This window comes from Diospyros lotus, chromosome 10, assembly GCF_014633365.1.
Source record: "Diospyros lotus cultivar Yz01 chromosome 10, ASM1463336v1, whole genome shotgun sequence".
NCBI lineage: Eukaryota > Viridiplantae > Streptophyta > Magnoliopsida > Ericales > Ebenaceae > Diospyros > Diospyros lotus.
The window spans coordinates 20,287,957-20,307,636 of NC_068347.1; the positions used below are offsets into that span (position 1 = coordinate 20,287,957).

Here is a 19,680-nt window from a genome sequence, read left to right on the forward strand (position 1 = left end):
AATGTAGTGGAGTTTGTACAGAGGGTGATTATGAGAGTAGCGATATCACATATTATGGTGTTTTACTTGAAATTTTAGAATTAGATTTCATCTATCAACGTACGGTATTCATGTTTCGTTGCAAGTAGTACAATATTGATCCGAAAGGAAAAAGAATAGTGGTTAATAATAATTTGACATCACTTGACATTACATCTAATTGGTATGCTGGAGATCCATTTATTTTGGCCACACAAGCTCAACAAGTTTTTTATCTAAATGATCGGAGTCAGGGAAAGAATTGGATGGTTGTACAAAAGGTAAATCATTGGAACATATATCATATAATTGAGCATGACGATGATGAAGAGAGGGTGAATGATGATATCTTTCAAGAGGAAGAATCTAGTGAGTTACCGCCTTTTCAGCCAATGGAAGAAGTAGTCGACACGTCTTTATTGGTTCGAAAAAATGAAAAACCAATAACTTTGCCTCATGAGTTGGTGGTTAAACTACGTAGGGAACAAGCATTTATTAATGATCAAGAACAGAACTTGGAAGATATTGAGGACTATGATGACGATGATAGATTTTTTATAACCGATGAAATAACTTTAGAATCTGAGACTGATGACGACTCTGATGACCCAGATCTTGATAACGATGACGATGATAATGCATGATGCGTGATTTTTTATTACAGTTCTTGCATGGCTACTATTGGGCAAAGAGGTAGGGGTGCACGAAGAGGAGGATGAGTTGGCGGACAAACAAAGCCTATTGTTGCCCCCATTACATCAGATTCTAGTTTGTTGCATTTAGATTTATTATTGATTTCATTACTTTTCCAACAGTTGTCTTTAGTACTTACATGCATATTCATTTTTATATAGGATGACATGTTGGAGGATAAACAAAGTCTATTGTTGCCCCCACTACATCACATTCTGGTTTGCTGCATTTAGATTTATAGCTAATTTCATTATTTTTCCAACATTTATCTTTGGTGTTTACATACATATTCATTTTTATATAGGAGGACAGACAGATCCTATTGTTTCCCCCACTACATCTCCGTCAGTGGAGACTATTACAATCCCATCTCCATCAGTTGTCGCATATTCTGGTTTGCTAACTATCACAATCTGATTTGCTGCATTTAGATGTATTACTGATTCTATTATGAGTTTATTTTCTTATAATGTTAGGATTCATATAATAAATTTCCAAGTATAACAAAGTCAATTTCTATTTCTAAGAAATTAATATTTGAGTTATGATTAAACTAAAGTATAACAAAGTTAGAATTCAATCAGTTTATGTGTCTAACATCTTTAGCTGCAGATGTGGATGTGCACGCCTCATCTCGATCAACAGTTGCAGATATGGATGTGGATGCACCTAAAGGTTCAAATGTATGCAGAAGTACTTATGGACAACGTGCTCGGAAGGTGAAGAAACATGCTAAGGGAAGATTGACTGTGGAGTTCAATTTTACTCTTATGCAAGCTATTTGTGAGAACGCAATGATGCTTAATAATGAAATTGGATACATTGTACGTAAGAATTGTAGTTTTCAATATAAGGAGTGGAGATGTGTACCTTCGACAGTTAGGGCACCGCTTTGTCACAAACTTCTTGTAAGTAAATCACCATTTTATTACTTTAACTTTGTATATTTATGTGTTTTCTTATTGCTAACATTATATGACTTCTTTTCTTTTTTAAACTGTTTTTGATATCAACATTGAGGACAAGAATGTCCAAAAGGTCATTGATAAACAAATGCAACGAGCTTGGAGAGGCCACAAATATAAGCTACATGCTTACTTCAAAGAAATTGGAGTAGAGAAAGATCCAATTAAAGCCAAAAGTAAGCGTCATGAGGAAGTGAGCCAAGATGATTGGCATTACCTTTGTGATATTTGGACAAATTCTGTTTTTATGGTAATGCTTATAACTGTTTTTCAGGATTTCTTTTTCTTATTAATGAAAAAATATATTTATTAGTTAATTGTAAATTTTTAAAGGAATAAGCACAGAAGAATGTCGACTCTCGTGCAAAACGAAAGTGGGAATCTAGAAATGGTTCAAGGAGTATAGCGCGTCATCACGTTGTTCGTGGAGCTAACTTGGATGACCCGATAGGACATATTGAGACTTGGCATCTTCGACATTGGGTATGTTGTGAAGAGTATTGGGTTCAATCAAGGATAAGTGTTTTGTAGGAGTAAAGAAAGTTATCAAAAAGAAAAAGGAATGGAGTAATGCATTTGGAAATGTCTTTTTTATGATGTAGTTAATGCACTGGGATTTTTTTTTTTTTTTAATCAGATGGATCTTAAAACTTGCATTTTCGTTTGTTTTCTAGTTTTTTTTTTTTTTTTTGTATTTTTGCCATGTTTTTTGAAAGGTGAGGGGAGTTGATGTGTGAAGGGATTGATTAGTTTTTCTTTGTAACTCTGAATGAATTTGAACAATATAGAATTTCATCATATTGTGGAGATCTAGTTGTTGCTAGTTGTTACTTAAGTAGAAAACATTTGTTGGATTTTCCATCATATTTCTCTGTTAGTGGCATGAATAGCATTGAGTGGGTATGCCTGTGAAAAATCATGACCGATTTTGATGATTCAACTGCTTTATATTGGCATAATTGAGACTATATTTTTAATTTAAAAATAATTGATTAAGAATATGTTATACTTTTTTACAGGAACAAATGATGCAGTTGAGACGAGATAATCCTCCCGATAAAATCACTACAAAAAAACTAGTATTTAGTGGCAATTTTTAACCGCCGCTAAATCAGTCGTCGCAGAGCATTTAGCCGCAAAATTAGTGATTTAGTGGCAGTTTTTAAAATATATAGCGGCGATTTTTCAACCGCCGCTAAAATTAAAAAAAATAAATTTTTTTAATTTTAGCGACTGTTTTTCAATCGCCGCAAAAATTAAAAAAATTAAAATTTTAAATTTTAGCGACAGTTTTAGAAACCGCCGCTAAAATTAAAACAAAATTAAAATTTTTAATTTCTCCCACTTGCCCGCGCCCACTCGGTTGGACCCGCCTGTGCCCGCCCAGCCACGTGGCTGCATGTCCGCACGCCACGTGGCGAGGCAAAATTTCCAACCTCCCCTTCCCCAGTTTCAAACCCACAACCTCCCCTATGCACATGCATGCTTGTAACCGCCTGATTTGCTAACCTCCCTTGTTATATAAACGCATATATAAATTATATACCACTACTTTCCAGAATTATATTTTATATTTTTTAATATATTATTAATATAGAAAGAAAAACATTAATTAATTTATTATTTTTTAAAAGAGTAAAGGAATAAATTAAAAATAAATTAATTGAATTAAATTAACTAAATTAATTTATTAAAAATAAAAAAAATTATATATTTTTTAAAATTATTAAAATTTTGTTAAATTTATTTTTATTTTTATTTTTTTAAATTAAATTTTTAGTTAACTAGTGGTGAACCCGTGTGATATATGGGAGAGTTTAATTTAAAAATAAAAAAATAAATTATTATTTTAAATAATTTTAACAAAATTAATAATTATAATTTTTTTAATCTTTAATCATGTTGAAAAAATTTAAATTTACTTAATTATTCACTATTCAATATGCTAATGGAGAACACTTTTAATTTAATATACTTATAAAATTTTATTATTATATTATATTTATTTATAAATAAATATTATAAAATCTATAATATTTCTACTTAAAGACGTTCGTTATTTTCTATTTATTATATTATAATTATAAATATAAATTAAAACTCTTAAATATGAGTAAGAATAAGTTTTTTCAATAATAAAAAAATTTAAAAAAATGAATTTTGATTTCTTCCATAGTCTTAAAAATGTGATATCATAACTATTAATTAGTATTGAAAAACCCTAGTATTTGACAACCTTAAATAATTTTTTATGAATTTGTTAAGACATCACATTTTCAAGACTATAATATAATTATTAAATTAATTAATAATTAATTAATTACTACCTTTGATTTAATGCAAATTTTTGAGGGAAAAAAATTCACCATTGATTGACACTTGGCAAAATACTTTATTTGACTATCATATTTTAATATTATATAAATATACATAAGATAAAGATATAAAAATAATATTTTAAATAAATAGATAATTTTTTATGACTTAATTAATAGTTTAAGTTGTCTATTAATATTTCTCATAAAACTCATGCAAATTTAATACAAAACAATTAGCATTGAAAAACTCGTATATTTAAAATTTATTATTAATTTTACAATAATTAGTACATATTATTTCAAAACAAAATGTAAATTTAAATTATTAATGCAAATTACAAAATGTAAATTATTAATGCAATAACTATTAAACGCAAATCATTAATGCAAGTTTTGGGGAAAAATTTTATTACTACTTATTATTTCAAAGCAATTGAAATATTTAAATTATTAATGCAAATTACAAAATACAAATTATTAATGCAATCGGTATTAATTGTAAATCATTAATGCAAGTTTTGGGGGAAAATTTTATTACTACTTATTATTTCAAAGCAATTGAAAATTTTAAATTATTAATGCAATAAGTCTTAATTGTAAATCATTAATGTAAGTTTTGGAGGGAAATTTCTTTTTTGAAGACTATCCTACTTTTATATATATAAAGATGCAAATTATAAAATGTAAATTATTAATGCAATAAGTACTAAATGCAAATCATTAATTTGGGGGAAAATTTTATTACTACTTATTATTTTAAAGCAATTGAAAATTTTAAATTATTAATGCAAATTACAAAATGTAAATTATTAATGCAATAAGTATTAATTGTAAATCATTAATATAAGTTTTGGAGGGAAATTTCTTTTTTGAAGACTATCATACTTTTATATATATAAAGATGCAAATTACAAACTGTAAATTATTAATGCAATAACTACTAAATGCAAATCATTAATTTGGGGGAAAATTTTATTACTAATTATTTCAAAGCAATTGAAAATTTTAAATTATTAATGTAAATTACAAAATGCAAATTATTAATGCAATTAGTATTAATTGTAAATCATTAATGCAAGTTTTGGAAGGAAATTTCTTTTTTGAAGACTATCATACTTTTATATATATAAAGATGCAAATTACAAAATGTAAATTATTAATGCAATAAGTACTAAATACAAATCATTAATTTGGAGGAAAAATTTATTACTACTTATTATTTCAAAACAATTGAAAATTTTAAATTATTAATGTAAATTACAAAATATAAATTATTAATGCAATCAGTATTAATTATAAATCATTAATGCAAGTTTTGAAGGGAAATTTCTTTTTTGAAGACTATCCTACTTTTATATATATAAAGATGCAAATTACAAAATGTAAATTATTAATGCAATAAGTACTAAACGCAAATAATTAATTTGGGGGAAAATTTTATTACTACTTATTATTTCAAAGTAATTGAAAATTTTAAATTATTAATGCAAATTACAAAATGCAAATTATTAATACAATCAGTATTAATTGTAAATCATTAATACAAGTTTTTGGGGAAAATTTCTTTTTTCAAGACTATCCTACTTTTATATATATAAAGATGCAAATTATAAAATGTAAATTATTAATGCAATAAGTATTAAATACAAATCATTAATGCAAGTTTTGGGGAAAATTTCATTACTACTTATTATTTCAAAGCAATTGAAAATTTTAAATTATTAATGCAAATTATAAAATATAAATTATTAATACAATAAGTATTAATTGCAAATCATTAATGCAAGTTTTGGGGTGAAAATTTCTTTTTTCAAAACTATCATACTTTTATATATATAAAGATTTTGTAATTAATTTAAATTAAATTTTAAATTTCTTTTAAGATTTTATATTTCTTTTTGTTAATTTAATTCAATTTAATTTTAATTTTAAATTATTTAATTTTAATTTTAAATTATTTAATTATTTTTGAATTTAGCGGCGGTTTTGAAAAATCGCCGTTAAATTAAATTTTTTGATGAATTTTGCAATGGTTTTGAAAACCGCTGCAAATATTAATTTAATTTTAATTATAAATTATTTAATTATTTTTGAATTTAGCGGTAGTTTTTCAGAAACAACCACTAAATTAAATTTTTTGATGAATTTTGTGGCGGTTTTTAAAATCTCCATAAATGTTAATTTAATTTTAATTTTAAATTATTTAATTATTTTTAATTTAGCGGCGGTTTCTCAAAAACCGCTGCTAAATTTTATTTTTTTTTTTAATTATTTAATTATTTTCTAAATTTAGCGACGATTTTTTTAAAATCGCTGCAAAATTGAATGTTTTAATGAATTTTGCAACGGTTTTTCAAAACTGTCGCAAAATGTTAAAAAAACTGCCGCTAAAATAGTATTTTGCGGCGGTTTGTAAACCGTCGCAAAATTTCATTTTTTGCGGCGATTTTAAAAATCGCTACAAAAAGATCGCCGCTAAAAATCATTTTTTTTGTAGTGAATGACTGATAAGGATATCTTAAAAAAGGTTCTTGGACGATAATCTGTTCGCTTGTTTGGTTGGGGGCGATCTCCTAGTACTTCCGGGACAACATGCACTCGTGAGGAGTCTAGTCGTCCAATTTACAAACAATTGGTTGATGATTTGAGCCAGTACAAGTCTCTTTTTCAAGAGCTCCAGGAAAATATAAACATGTTGCGGCAAGTATTGATTGAAAAGAATATTATGCCTCCTCCGTCTACTGTACATGTACCATCAGATCATAGTTTAGGACGATCTCGCCTCAATCCATCCTGTCTCGACTAATCTAACTCTAACCCTTCCTTCCATTCTACTGAAGAGGAGTTTGACAATTGGATTTAATAATTTGTTTTATACGTTTTTTTCAAGAATGTTTGAACTTTTTATGTGACTTTATGATTTTATGCTTATTTTGTGACTTTATGACTTTTTATGTGCATATATATTTGAACTAAATTGTAATAGATGACTTTTTATGTGCAACAATTGAAATTTTAAATATAATATTTTAGATTTGTCCACACATAATATGTTTTTTAGCTACACATGGAAATTATCCTTTCATACATAAATTATTTTTTATATTATTGCCCACACATAATATGTTTGTTACCCACATTATACTAAAATATATTAATTTTAATATATGTCACTACTATGTAAACGAAAGGTTTGAGAAAAACGTTACATATATAATCTCCAAGATCAATTTTTGAAAAAAAAAAAGAAAAGAATAGATCTTCTATTTTTATATCATATATCTTATTTTGACATGATGAAATAAAGTATTTTTTAAGAAAGAATTTTCAAAAATTTATTTTTTATAGTAGCCTTTTTTTACTAAAATTTTATTTCACACTAGGAAGTAAATATTTAACAAGTTCTTGATAGGCTTAGTGTCTTTCATTCATTAGGTTTAGTTTTCATTGGAAATTTTCTAAGATAATATTAAACATCTCATCCAAAACTTGCATAGACTTGCCAAACAAGGGCTAAGAGTAAAATAAAAACGAGTATCCATATGTTACTAGTTTAAAATATATATTATAGCAGAACTAATTTAAATATAATTTAAATTGAGGATTCATAAAAGGTACTTATTTAAAATTCATTTAATATATAAAAAATTAATAACACAAAGGAAGAGAAGACCAATTACCCTCTCTTTATTGTACACAACGAGGAAGAATAGGTGAAGAACTGGATTTTACAGCATAAATCACACTTTTCTTCATCACCCTTAGCTTTATCAGCGTCGCCGCCATCTGTCTTCTCCAGCTACGCCGTCATGGTTCGTCGACCCTTCTTGTGTTGCCTCCGTCCCCGTTCGTCGACACCGTCTCCGGATCTGCCCTTCTACGTCGCAACCTCCGTCCTTCATTGCCTGTGTTGGACGAGTTCTGCTTGAATCTCCATATGCGTCCCTGTCTTCGTCGTCGTTGTTGCTTTTGATGTATTATTATTGTTGTTTTTGATTTGTGATGGTTTTGATGTTCTTGTTAAAAAGGTTTTCTGGTAACATTTTCAAATTAAAGTCAAATAATAAAAAAATACATTTTAAGAAAATACTTTTCAAGAAACTGTTTTTAATTTTAAGAAATGGGCTCAAACCCATTTCATCAGTGGGAGATTGTAATTCATTCATTTTTATTTTTATTTTTATTAAATTTAACTTAACTAAACAGAAATTATGTATAGTTTTAACTTAGGATAAAAGTTCAATTTAGCCTCTAAAATCTTCCTTGTTTGTTACTTTAGTCTCAAAACTCCTTTGCGGCCAAAGGTACTTGAAGGCAATTGACAATGGCTGGTACCTGGAGCCTGGAGCTGTAAGGCACAGGACAAGACCTACTTTATATATATATATATATATATATATAAGAAGAAACACTGTATGGGTGGTGAGGAGGAAGCAGGAAGGAAATTAAAAACCTTGTGATTTTTATCATTTTGAATTTGACAATATACAATTACGAATGTTATCAAATATTGCAAGTTTAGTATTTGTGTGTGTGTGTGTATATATATATATATACATAAAGCTCAATCTAGAGTATTTGTATCACATTAAGTTACATTAAATTTAAATTTATTAAATTATATTAGAATAATCTAGAGTATTTGTATCACATTAAGCCCATCATCCGCCGATTAAGTCTAATTGGGTTTTAGCCGCGGCATAAGGGAGAAGTTCAAGCTTCATCGACCCAGTTTCAAACCCAGTGGATAAGAGATATAAACCAAACCCAGTTTCAAATATTGTCTATTTTAGTTAAGGATAATATCTAATCCATTGATCAGTTAAATTGAAGATAACAATCCGTCATTAATTAGAAATAGGATACAGCTAGCCAAGAAAAAAGGAAAGAAAAGAAACAGGATACAGTCATACAGATCCAAAAAGCATTGTGAAAATAGAATTTTCAAATTGTATAGTGTTTGAGAATTTGAGAAATATATATCCAGTAACAATACAAATATTGTTACTGAATATATATTGATTCTAATCTTGATTCTAATCTTGTTTGAAGTCTTTGCAACAAACTAACAAATACAAATATTTATTATAAATTCAGTTTAAGGCAGACGAAGGAGCGCAAACCCAGCAGGCCCTTCGATTCCGACGCGACGCCACCAACCGCAACCGCACGACCGTTTTTTTTCTCTTGTCGTCCATTTTCCCACGAGCCCCCTTTCCTTTTCCTCAATTTTCGCGTCCACAAGTGTCTAACCAACCTCCAAATCTCTCTTCCTACATAACCCACATATTTAGCCTCTCTACGATGCATTGGCATGCGAAGAAGACACGGCGATTCAAGACTTTTCTCTGTTTCCGGCCTGTCGCCGTCGATGATGGTTCAGTCAAGCCACGCCGTGACGGTTGTGTCGACGACGGCAGTTCCGGCGATCCGGACTTATTCTCGTACTTATCTGAAGACGACAGCATGGCGCTCCCCAAGATCTTCACTCGTATTTCCGAAGATGAGGTCAAGATTTGCTCTGATGAAAATCTCGGCAAAGGAGGGTCTCGCCGCCGTTTTACTCGTTTTCTTAAAGCCATTTTTTTCGGGGCATCACTGGTAATTGTTATTTCAACCATTTTCGTACAAATCTTGTCTGTTTTCAATTACATTATTAATGAATATGGGTCGTACTGTTTCGTTTCAATCGACAGGCCAAGAAGGTTAGAATCAAGAAAGCACGGAAAAACTCCAACGCATCGTTAAGAAGCAAGAGCGTGTCTGGAAAAACCAATGGAACTTTGGATTCAGCGAAAGTGAAACCTGTCAAAGAACAATCTACGGTCTTTAGACCAAAGAGTTCTTGTTTTGGTGGCCCAGCCACTTCGACGACGCCGTTCTCTTCTTCATCCGCTTCGTCCATCAGTTCCAATTCCAGATCCTCGTTGTACCGGAAAGTGGAAGAAGGTTACATTTCAAATGTGGGGTTGTGCTTTCTCCTTGTTTTGTTGTTGGTTTTGATCGTTTGGGGGAAGCTTTGCTCGATAGTCTGCACCTCATCGATGCTGTTTCTGGTTCCCAGCCGGAGGGGGATTCACTCGCCGGAGACCGTCGTTTACCCGAAGGACATGGACTCGGCGGAGTACAAGAAACGGGTGATCATGGATGGGCTACTCGAGAGAAGTCGCAATCGGGTAGCGTATCTCTGAACTTTGACCATTGGAATTGAACGGTTGCTATAACGACCTCGTGTTGGACCAACCAGGCTAGTTCACATTTTTCGGTTCTTGTATTTTGCCAAGGGAATCAGCAAAATTTTCCCTTTAAACCTGCTGTGATTTGTAAATGTATGAACAGCTTTTAGTCGTCTTTTATTATAATAAAATACATATAATATGGTAAAATATACTGCGAAACATAAAGCACGAGTACAAGTATGAAAGATTTTTTTTATCCCTAGTGAAAAAGAAAATGAATCATAAAAGTACCATTGGAAGAGTCAATGCCAAGAACCATTGGAAGTAATTGTTGGGGCACACATTAACTCTGGATATGAAAGAAAGGATATCACAGAGTCCACCGTTTCTTGTACTCCACCGAGTCCACCTCCACTGGGTCAATGCCGGGCTCCTGCGAGTCAGCGTTTCTCTAATAATGAAGATTAAACCAATGGAACAGTAAATGAATGTACGATGTTGAGCGTCCCAGAAGCAATGAAGATTAGACCAAGAAAGATCCAAGAAGGAGGCACAACCTGGCATTTGAACTGTTGTAACGTACGTTCTTGGCCGATGCAATCTTATGAAGGAAGACCGAAAATTAGAACGGATAAGATAGACGAAGCACATGAAGAAGAAGAGAAGACTGGCTTTTCTTTCACTTAATCCCAAGCCCCATTTTTTCCTTTCCCAGGTAGGATCTCTTTTCTTAACGATGGCTGCGAGTTTTTCCGAGCTTTCCTGATTCTAATTAATTAACAACCCACCAAGTTTCATTAACCAAACAATAAATGAAAGAAACAAATATATTATGAAGGATCAATGATATGTTGAAGATGGTACGTACTTCTTTTGGGATGTGTTTTGGTTAATTCGCCACCAATGGACAAATTGAGAGAATTGGACTCCTATGTATAATAGTCATCGCTGTATCCATTCTTGATATGTTTTAAACTTAAATATATATATATATATATTGATAATTTTATCTTATTTTAAATTGAACTTATCTTATCTTAAATAGAACATTCTAGCACTTAATCAATACAACAGATATTTTATCGTCTAACAGTTATTTAAATTAAAAAAAAAACTAATAAATAAAGGTTTACAAACAACAGGTTCATTTTTTTTTCCTTTTCTTGGTAACTATAGCTTCATCTATTTTCATATTTCCTTAATAGTTGACCTACTAAATAAATATAAGCAAAAGTTTCAAAACACCTAATTAAAAAAAAAAAAAAAACAATATTTTATTTTATGATATGTTCGGTAAAGCCATATTTTTCATATTAATTAAGGGGCATTTAATCTTTCAAAACTCACGAGCCAAGAAAGAGGATTGAATAATCGGCGAAACTCAACTAATTTTAAACAAGAAGCTTATAAAGAGAGACTTACTGAGAAAAATGGGAGATAACAATTCAACGACAATGAACTCTTATTGTCATATAGGTAAAAGTTCAAAAAAAATTAAAAGTCTAAAATAATATTTTGAGCTAAAAATATGTAAATTTTCTTTTAATCCAGGCGTCTCACATACCACACAAATTGGATAATTCTAACATTTGCAAATCCCTTAGAAGGACCCATAAAAAGGATAAACATTATTCTTTAAGAATCCTAATAAAATCTTAATACAAAAATGATGAATATTATCTATTAAAAAATTTAAATTTGATAAGATATTACAATATTAAGATAAATATTATCTATAAAAAATCACAAACCTAGGAAATTTAGGATTGTTCCATTCCCCTCTATAAATAATAGGTCTTTATTTTAAAAAAAAACTATGTCTCTAATACTGGTAGAAATTTTGCTATCAATCTTTTAACATCTTTAATGTCCAATTTAAACATCAGAGTATTTGTGTGAGGAATTTTCTACGCCCTTTGATTGTTTTCTCTATGCACTTTGATGGAAAAAATAATCGACCGACTCCCTCAGCCTGTCGACCTCCTAAGGTAGTCGATCTATTGTACTGAAGCAATCGACATCCCTAAAAGTTTATGAAGAAACCGCTATCCAATTTGCTAACATTTGACAATGTAAGTCATTAACATTTAATGACATCTGAGACACAACCAGTACACAGTGCCAATATTGAATGCTACACTATATGGTATGTGACTAGTTCACTATCTACTAGCAAACAAATAGGGGGAAAACCCTTTTGAAGCCAGTTGAAACACCTTGACCCATCACGCGAATCTCTTTATATTGTCAGGACGATTTCAAAGGTCCTAAGAAGTGCATAGTAGTGGTGTAGCACAATATAGAAGGCAATGAAATCTAACTTTAAGTGAACCTATTATAGTTGACGATTACGTGTAATACAATTATTCCGTCACCTATTGTCCCGACTAAGCGAGAGTCATGGTGTGATAAATTCACAAACTTAGTAACTATGTGTTCGATATTATTAGTGTGGCTAGATAGCACCTCAGAAAACACTTTCGTGATTAATCATACTCACTTGGCTAAGGACTTTCCTATCACACTAACATTAGACCACATAGGATGTTCACCTTATTAGTGATAATGAGGGTGACAGATCCTATCCTTGACCATCTGCCTTCATGCACAAATAATACGAAACTACATAAATGAACGTCTCCACCTTACAATTGGATGGTTCAACGCATTAGCAAATCTCACACACCAATACATAAAGCAACCGTGTCAGTTCAAGTCTAAGGATTTGTTACACAATCGCAACTCGATAACATGATCATTATCCACAATGCCATGTGATCTGTCATCAATGTCACATTCAGTGCGTTGTTCTCCTATAATCACCTCTAACCATTAGTATCTTATACTAATCAAGGTAGTAAATATCGTGCTAGTTCATAATCTACTAATTAGAGTCTCCATCCGATTAATCTAAGGATCGAGAATATTTAAGAAATCTTATCATTAGAGAATCTCATTACATATACTTAACACTTTAAGAATAAGACTCTCAAATAGGAAATCCATGGAGTTATTCATATAACAAATTGGAGAGTTTAATGAATGAAGATAAACTTGTCTTTTTATTGATTATATAATATACAAAGATACATCAAATGTATTAATTACAAGCCTGTTAGACGTCATCTAAATCTATCATTAGGGAACATCACTAACAATCTCTCATTTGCATTAATGCTAATTTACATCAATTGTACAACTAGTGCATCATTATTGGCAGGTATCGAATACCCATCTTCTCAAGATGCCGATCAAGTTGTGACTGAGTCATAGTCTTGGTGAGTGGCCAGCTATGTTATTCGCTGAATCAATTTTCTACAACTACACGTCCCCATGTGCAATAATCTCTCAAATGAGGTGAAATCGGCACTTATTGTGTTTGGAATTTTGATAAGACCTAGGTTCCTTTACCTATGCAATAGCCTCGTTATTATTACAATACAAACGTACTAGTGACAGAATGGATGGAACCATACCAATTTCAGAAAAAAAATCCAAATCCAAACTGTTTCCTTAGCAACATCACATGCTACCACATATTTGGGTTCAGTGGTTGAATCCATTGTGATCTTTTTGTGCCCCGAATAATCAAAAAGAAGAAAAGAAAGTTACTCAAGAAGACTCATTTGGAAGGACTCTTTGGAAGGGTCCTTTCGAATAAGCCTTTAGACGCCTAATAACATGGGAAGAAAAAAATTAAGTTACTTGGGAAGACCCCTTCAGAAGGGTCCTTCGAAAGGAGCCTTTGGACACCTAGTCACGCAACAAAGTAGTTTTCTTACTCTTTCTCTATATCAGTGACACGTGTCCCCTATGACCATCCTCGATGCTCGAGTCCTATAAAAGCTTAACTATAATTCCCAGAAGGGGATCTAGACATCGGTATACCACTTTTATTTTCCTTCCGAAATTTAGCCTACTTTCCTTTCCGTAAGATTATTTTCCTTTTATTTTTGACTTAAGCGTCGGAGGGTCTTTGCGGGAGGAAAATCCCGCAAACCTTCTAACCTTTGTTCATTGTTCACAGTCCCTTCGGAAGCACTGCACTCATTCCTTTGGAAGACCAGTCTGCAAAAGAAGATTGAGATCCTTCGGAAGACCTTGTTGAATCCTTCAGAAAGAGCGCCTCCTGAGCACCCTAACTTCCTACGGAAGGAACCCTTTGGAAGAATTCTATATCGAAAGTTTGCTAACCGTTTGAAGAGTTCTTCGCTTATCATGAAACAACCTTTGGGAGGACGCTTCGGGAAGGCCCTTCGAAAATCCCCTTCGGGAACATTCCTTCAGAAGCCCTCTACATTTTTTGTAACCAAGATCATCGGCAACTGTATACATCTCACTCTTAAAAATTCTAATTGTTGTATTTTGGCAACAACAATTTGGCGCCATCTATGGAAAACCTTAATGCAAGATGTCAAGAGGGACAAGGTCAGCTATGTAACACCCAAAAAGTTCAAGTTGCTTCAAGAAATGGTAAATTTTAGAAAAATATGAGTTTCGTGGAAGATTAATATATAAAAAACCTGAAAAATTGACTGAATTAATTGTAGGGTTTAATCTAGGGCTTAGATACCTAATAAAAAGGGTACGGAGTCGACTAACATCTCAAGGAATGATTTTTAGCATCAAAATAAATCGGATCAGAGACAGTTTTCGATACAGCTTTGATTCAGGCTGAAAAATCGAATTGACGTAAGGGAGTTTCGAGAAGTCAACAGAACCCTCAAAGGTTTCAATTTTTTAATAAAGAGCAACCCTTAGGTGGTTTTGGGATGAAACAAGAGGGTTTCGCAATCAAAGCATAATTTTGGGCCAAAGTGTAATTTTTAAAATTTCTCGAGAGAGGTCGAAATGATGTTATTTTTGAATCTTCGGGGGTCAAACAAGAAGTTTAGAACACGAGGGCCTCAACAAAAATTTTAGAAAGCTTAGGGACTTTGTGGAAAGAACTGAAATGGAAATTTTAAAATTGAGAGGGGCAAAAGTAAAATTTTTGCAAAAGTTTAGACAACCATGGCCGACCAAGTTATTAGCCATCCCCGATTTCTTCCAAGATTGGTCAAGGGAGTGGGCTGAGAGGCCTTAGGACTAGGCCTAGGCCGTTCCTTGTCCGACAAACCAGCTATATGGATGGAAAACATGGTCGAAATTTTAGGCCACTATAATCGAATATTGGGGACTTTGATCGAGGTTTTTGTATCGATCTAGGGCAATAAGAAGTGTTTATGGCCTAGGGTTAAATGAGATTGGACGTGTAGGGGCTTGGTTTCGAGTATAAATAGAGGTTTCGAAGTGGCCGAATTTTGCAAAAATTAAACTTGTCAATCCAAGTATTTGAGGGAAGAAGATAGAAGGCTTTTGTTTTTCATATTTTGAGGATCATTTCTAGAAAGTTTCATGAAGTTTCGAGCTAATTTGAGTAGGTTTTAGGAGTTCACCAGAAAATCAAGCTGTCGCCGGAGCTGGACTGAAAATCGGCCGATTTGGCCTTTTTCGGTAGGTGTTTCGATCATTGGAGGGCTTCATTGTGATCGCCTCGAGAAGTAATTCAAGGCTGTGGAGTCGAATCATCCATTGGAGTCGCCGGCAAAGTCTTTGTCGTCGGAGAAGATGATCGAAGGTAAGAAAAGAAAAAGATAAAGAAAGAAAAATAGAAAACAATTGGAGAAAATTCTAAAAAATTTCTAAAAAAATTCTAGAAAATTGAGAATATTGTTTTATGAATTATTGTGGAGAAAAGTTTGGAAATTTATTTAAGAAATATTTATTTTTGAGAAAAAGGTGATTATGGAAATTAGAGAAAAATAGGAGAAAAATCTGGAATATTATTTTAGGAATTTTGGTGTAAAAATAGTTGAAAAAAATATTCGAGTAGGTATTTATTTTAGATTTTTCAAAGAGAAAACTAGAGAAAAATGCAAGAAAATTATGGAAAAATGGGTTTTAATGTTTATTTGATTAAAATAATGGACAGAGTGCTTTGAGGCTTGAGGCACAATGATTTGTTAGAATTTCGAGATGCGACAAGAAAATTGAGGCTGTGCACATTTTTCGAGGTGCTCTGAATTTTGTCAAATGTGAGTGATTTTATGCTAAAGGCTTATTTGTGACGAGATTTTCCTTTACTATGCATGCTATTCCAAAAAATTACTAAGTATTATGAAATTATCATATTTGTATATAAACTGTTGCATCGATAATCGTGACTCTTCTCATAGCATGATATTGTTGATATATTGATACTTGTGCATGAGATGGGATGTCGCCCTAATAATGTAGGTAGAATTCCCCAAGCACAGTTGATGGAACAATGTTAGGCGTACGCCGTAAGCAGGTCGAGATTACTACCTACGATTTCGTGCCGGGCTAGTTTGTTAGGAAAATTACACTAGGGTATCTGTTATGTAAGTCCATGGATCATGCATACATGTTATTTTAACTCTCTTATAGAAGATTCATCTTCTAATGTTGGACATCTGTCCCTAAAATATTCCACGTTCCAAGCAAGACGAGCAGCCGGAAAGGCAAGAGAGTGATCGAGACATGAGCATGATGGAAGTTTTTTGTGGATCTTATGCCAAAGCTAGGATCAGTATACCATTTGGTTTCGTATTTGGTTTTAAACTACTATTGTAATATTATGTTGGACGAAGTGATGTGATTGTATGAATCCTTTTGTGTATTAAATTACGAGATCTTTAGGTTTCGATTCTGCTTCCATTTATGATTAAGTTTACTGTTCCCTAATTTCATTTTGGGAATATTACTCTTATATGATTATGCTGGGGATTTTAGTATGATTCGAAATGTAATAAAAAAAAATCCTAGCATAAAATACAACACTTTGAAGAGGCGAGCGTTACAAGCTAGTTTGGCAAACTTGCCTAACCCCGCCCGAATGGGCACTCGTACCAGGACAAGAGCTACAAGAGACCCTAGTTAGGTGCACCCCATAGTGCCTGGACTTTTAGAGGACCACCAAGACAATGAAGTACACTCAAGAAGCATTCCTTTTCTTGAAAGCAACATGACTACCTGACCGAGGGGCATGGAGCATTCGCAACAAGGGGAGGTACACGTTATCGGATTGGGGAGATAAGCGGCAAGGCAAAAGAGGCAGGTCTCACCTATAATACCTGCAAATTAGGAATAATACTCCCTGGGACAGTCCTCAATTCCTATAAGAAACCCAATAATGACTTCAGTACCTCCAGGACCCTCTGGGATAGCTCCACCCACAGTCCCACTATCGGATTATGAGCAGACTGTAGAAGAATTTTAAGGAGCTGGAGCACCCGAATGATGAGCTCAGGATGAATAATGGAGAGAGCATGAGAAAACTACAGGGGATTACTACTTTTCTACATTAATTGATGCCAGATATCCACATTCCCCACGTGGGACAAACAAATCTGGGGGGAGAAAACTGGAGATCTCAAGATAACCCTCCGAGGACCTCGTGACGAGGGATAAGGACCGGGACTCCAAGGCCTAATAACCAAGTCCAAGAAATGGTAAACCCGAGAGGGGATTATGATAGGAGGACAAGGAAAGCTCTTATGTATGAAGAGATAGTAAAAAAACACTCACTCAAGAGCTTTTTATGTCCCATCTCCTTGCAAAAACGAAACAAAGCAAGAAACTCTCAAGGCGTTTGACATCAAACACCTCATAGAGGAAGTGCTGGAGTAGAAGCAAGTTATGACAGTTGTAATACCCCGAGAGCCCAGAGAAGTTAGAATATATCGAGGATAGTGTAAGAAAGGAAACAACACCAGCTGGATACCTTTTGGGCTGAATGTTGGCAAAGAACTCCCAAGTTAAGCATGCTTAACCTGGGGCAATCCAATGATGGGTGACCCCCCTGGGAAGTTCGTGTAGGCCCATCAGGGTAAGTTGTTCCGGTTCTTCCTATCGCTCGATGCGGGATGTTACAAATGGTATCAGAGCCGACCCCCGAGCCTCTGAGCGCGGTGGTGGGGCAAACCTCAGCGAGGAAGCTGAGTCCCTGAGGGGGGGTGCGTGTAGGCACCTTAGGCAAATCCCACATCGGCCATGCATCGGGGGGAGATCTGGGACCGGTTGTAAGGTCGCATGACGAGGACGTCATGTGCTTAAGGGGGGGAGAATGTAATACCCCGAGAGCCCAGAGAAGTTAGAATATATCGAGGATAGTGTAAGAAAGGAAACAACACCAGCTGGATACCTTTTGGGCTGAATGTTGGCAAAGAACTCCCAAGTTAAGCGTGCTTAACCTGGGGAAATCCAATGATGGGTGACCCACTGGGAAGTTCGCGTAGGTCCATCAGGGTAAGTTGTTCCGGTTCTTCCTATCGCTCGAACGGGATGTTACAACAGTGCCAAAGGAAGCGCCCATGAAGGGGTTTCCTCTGTCCAAAGAAGAAGAGTGCTTTGTATTTGATGAGCCTACAGTAGAGACCCAATGAATCCCTGAAGCAATATATCTAGTGATTCAGAGCCGCAACACAAAAAGTGAGGGATCTCTCGATTGGATTGGTAGCATTAGCTCTGCTCAACGAAATTACATACGCCCCGTTTAGAAGATCTCTAGCTTTTTTCGAGCTAGATTCCATGATCGAGTTATTTGCCCGGGTAGAACAATTTATCGTTCAAATGGAAATTTTGGATTCATGGGAAAGGAAAAGAAAAGGAAGGTCGAATGAAACTAGGTTGGACAGAGCAATGAAAATACAGCGAAGAGAAGAGCCCCCGAAGATGCAATCCCGAAGCTTCACACCCCTTACTGAGCCAAGAGTTGTTATGCTTTCTTTCATCACACACACATGGCTCATTAACTTTCCCCCACACTCCAGCCAATCTATGGGATGAAACTTGGACTCTTTCTGCAAGTTTCATGAGTCCCCAGGCCACAATACAGAGTAGTGCCGGGAGTTACGTAACCAGATTGAGCAGCTGATCAGGGATGGGAAGCTTGATCAATTTATATTGAATAAGCCAAAAAACCAACATGGAGGGAGAGACGGACATAGGAGGGATAATCAAATGAGGCCCCCTCATCCTAGGAATGATGCTTTAAACAAGAAGGAAAACCAACAGCCTCAACAGAGGGAAGGAAAAAGAAACAATTAGTGGAGACAATAAGTAGGGCCAAGTGCAGGAGAAAATGACAATGAATTCGTTATGGAAAGGATACACGTGATCTTACGGGGAGAAAATTAAGCAGGTGATTTCTCTTTTGCTAGAAAGGCATATGCCCATCAGACGCTGCACGTGGACTCGATAGCAAAAGTTCTAGAAAACAAGAATCCAGTCATTTTCATACCCGAAAACCAAGGGGATGTGCTGCTCCCTTACAATGATCCTTTGGTTATCTCTATTGTTATTGCCAAGCACCTTATTGAGAGGATACTGGTGGGTAGTGGAAGCTCTGTCAACCTGATATACTGAAATTGCTTTAAGAAGATACATAGTGCCCATGACTGACTAAAGACAATCACCACCCCTCTATATAGCTTCACGAGAGAA

General features: G+C 33.7%; 1 protein-coding gene across 1 annotated transcript; it reads left to right on the forward strand.

Moving 5' to 3' along the window:
* The first annotated feature begins 284 nt into the window (after positions 1 to 284).
* On the forward strand, positions 285 to 662 carry LOC127811166 (uncharacterized). Its single transcript, XM_052350873.1, has one exon. It carries the CDS (start codon positions 285 to 287, stop codon positions 660 to 662), a length of 378 nt encoding a protein of 125 aa, XP_052206833.1.
* The last annotated feature ends 19,018 nt before the right edge of the window (positions 663 to 19,680 follow it).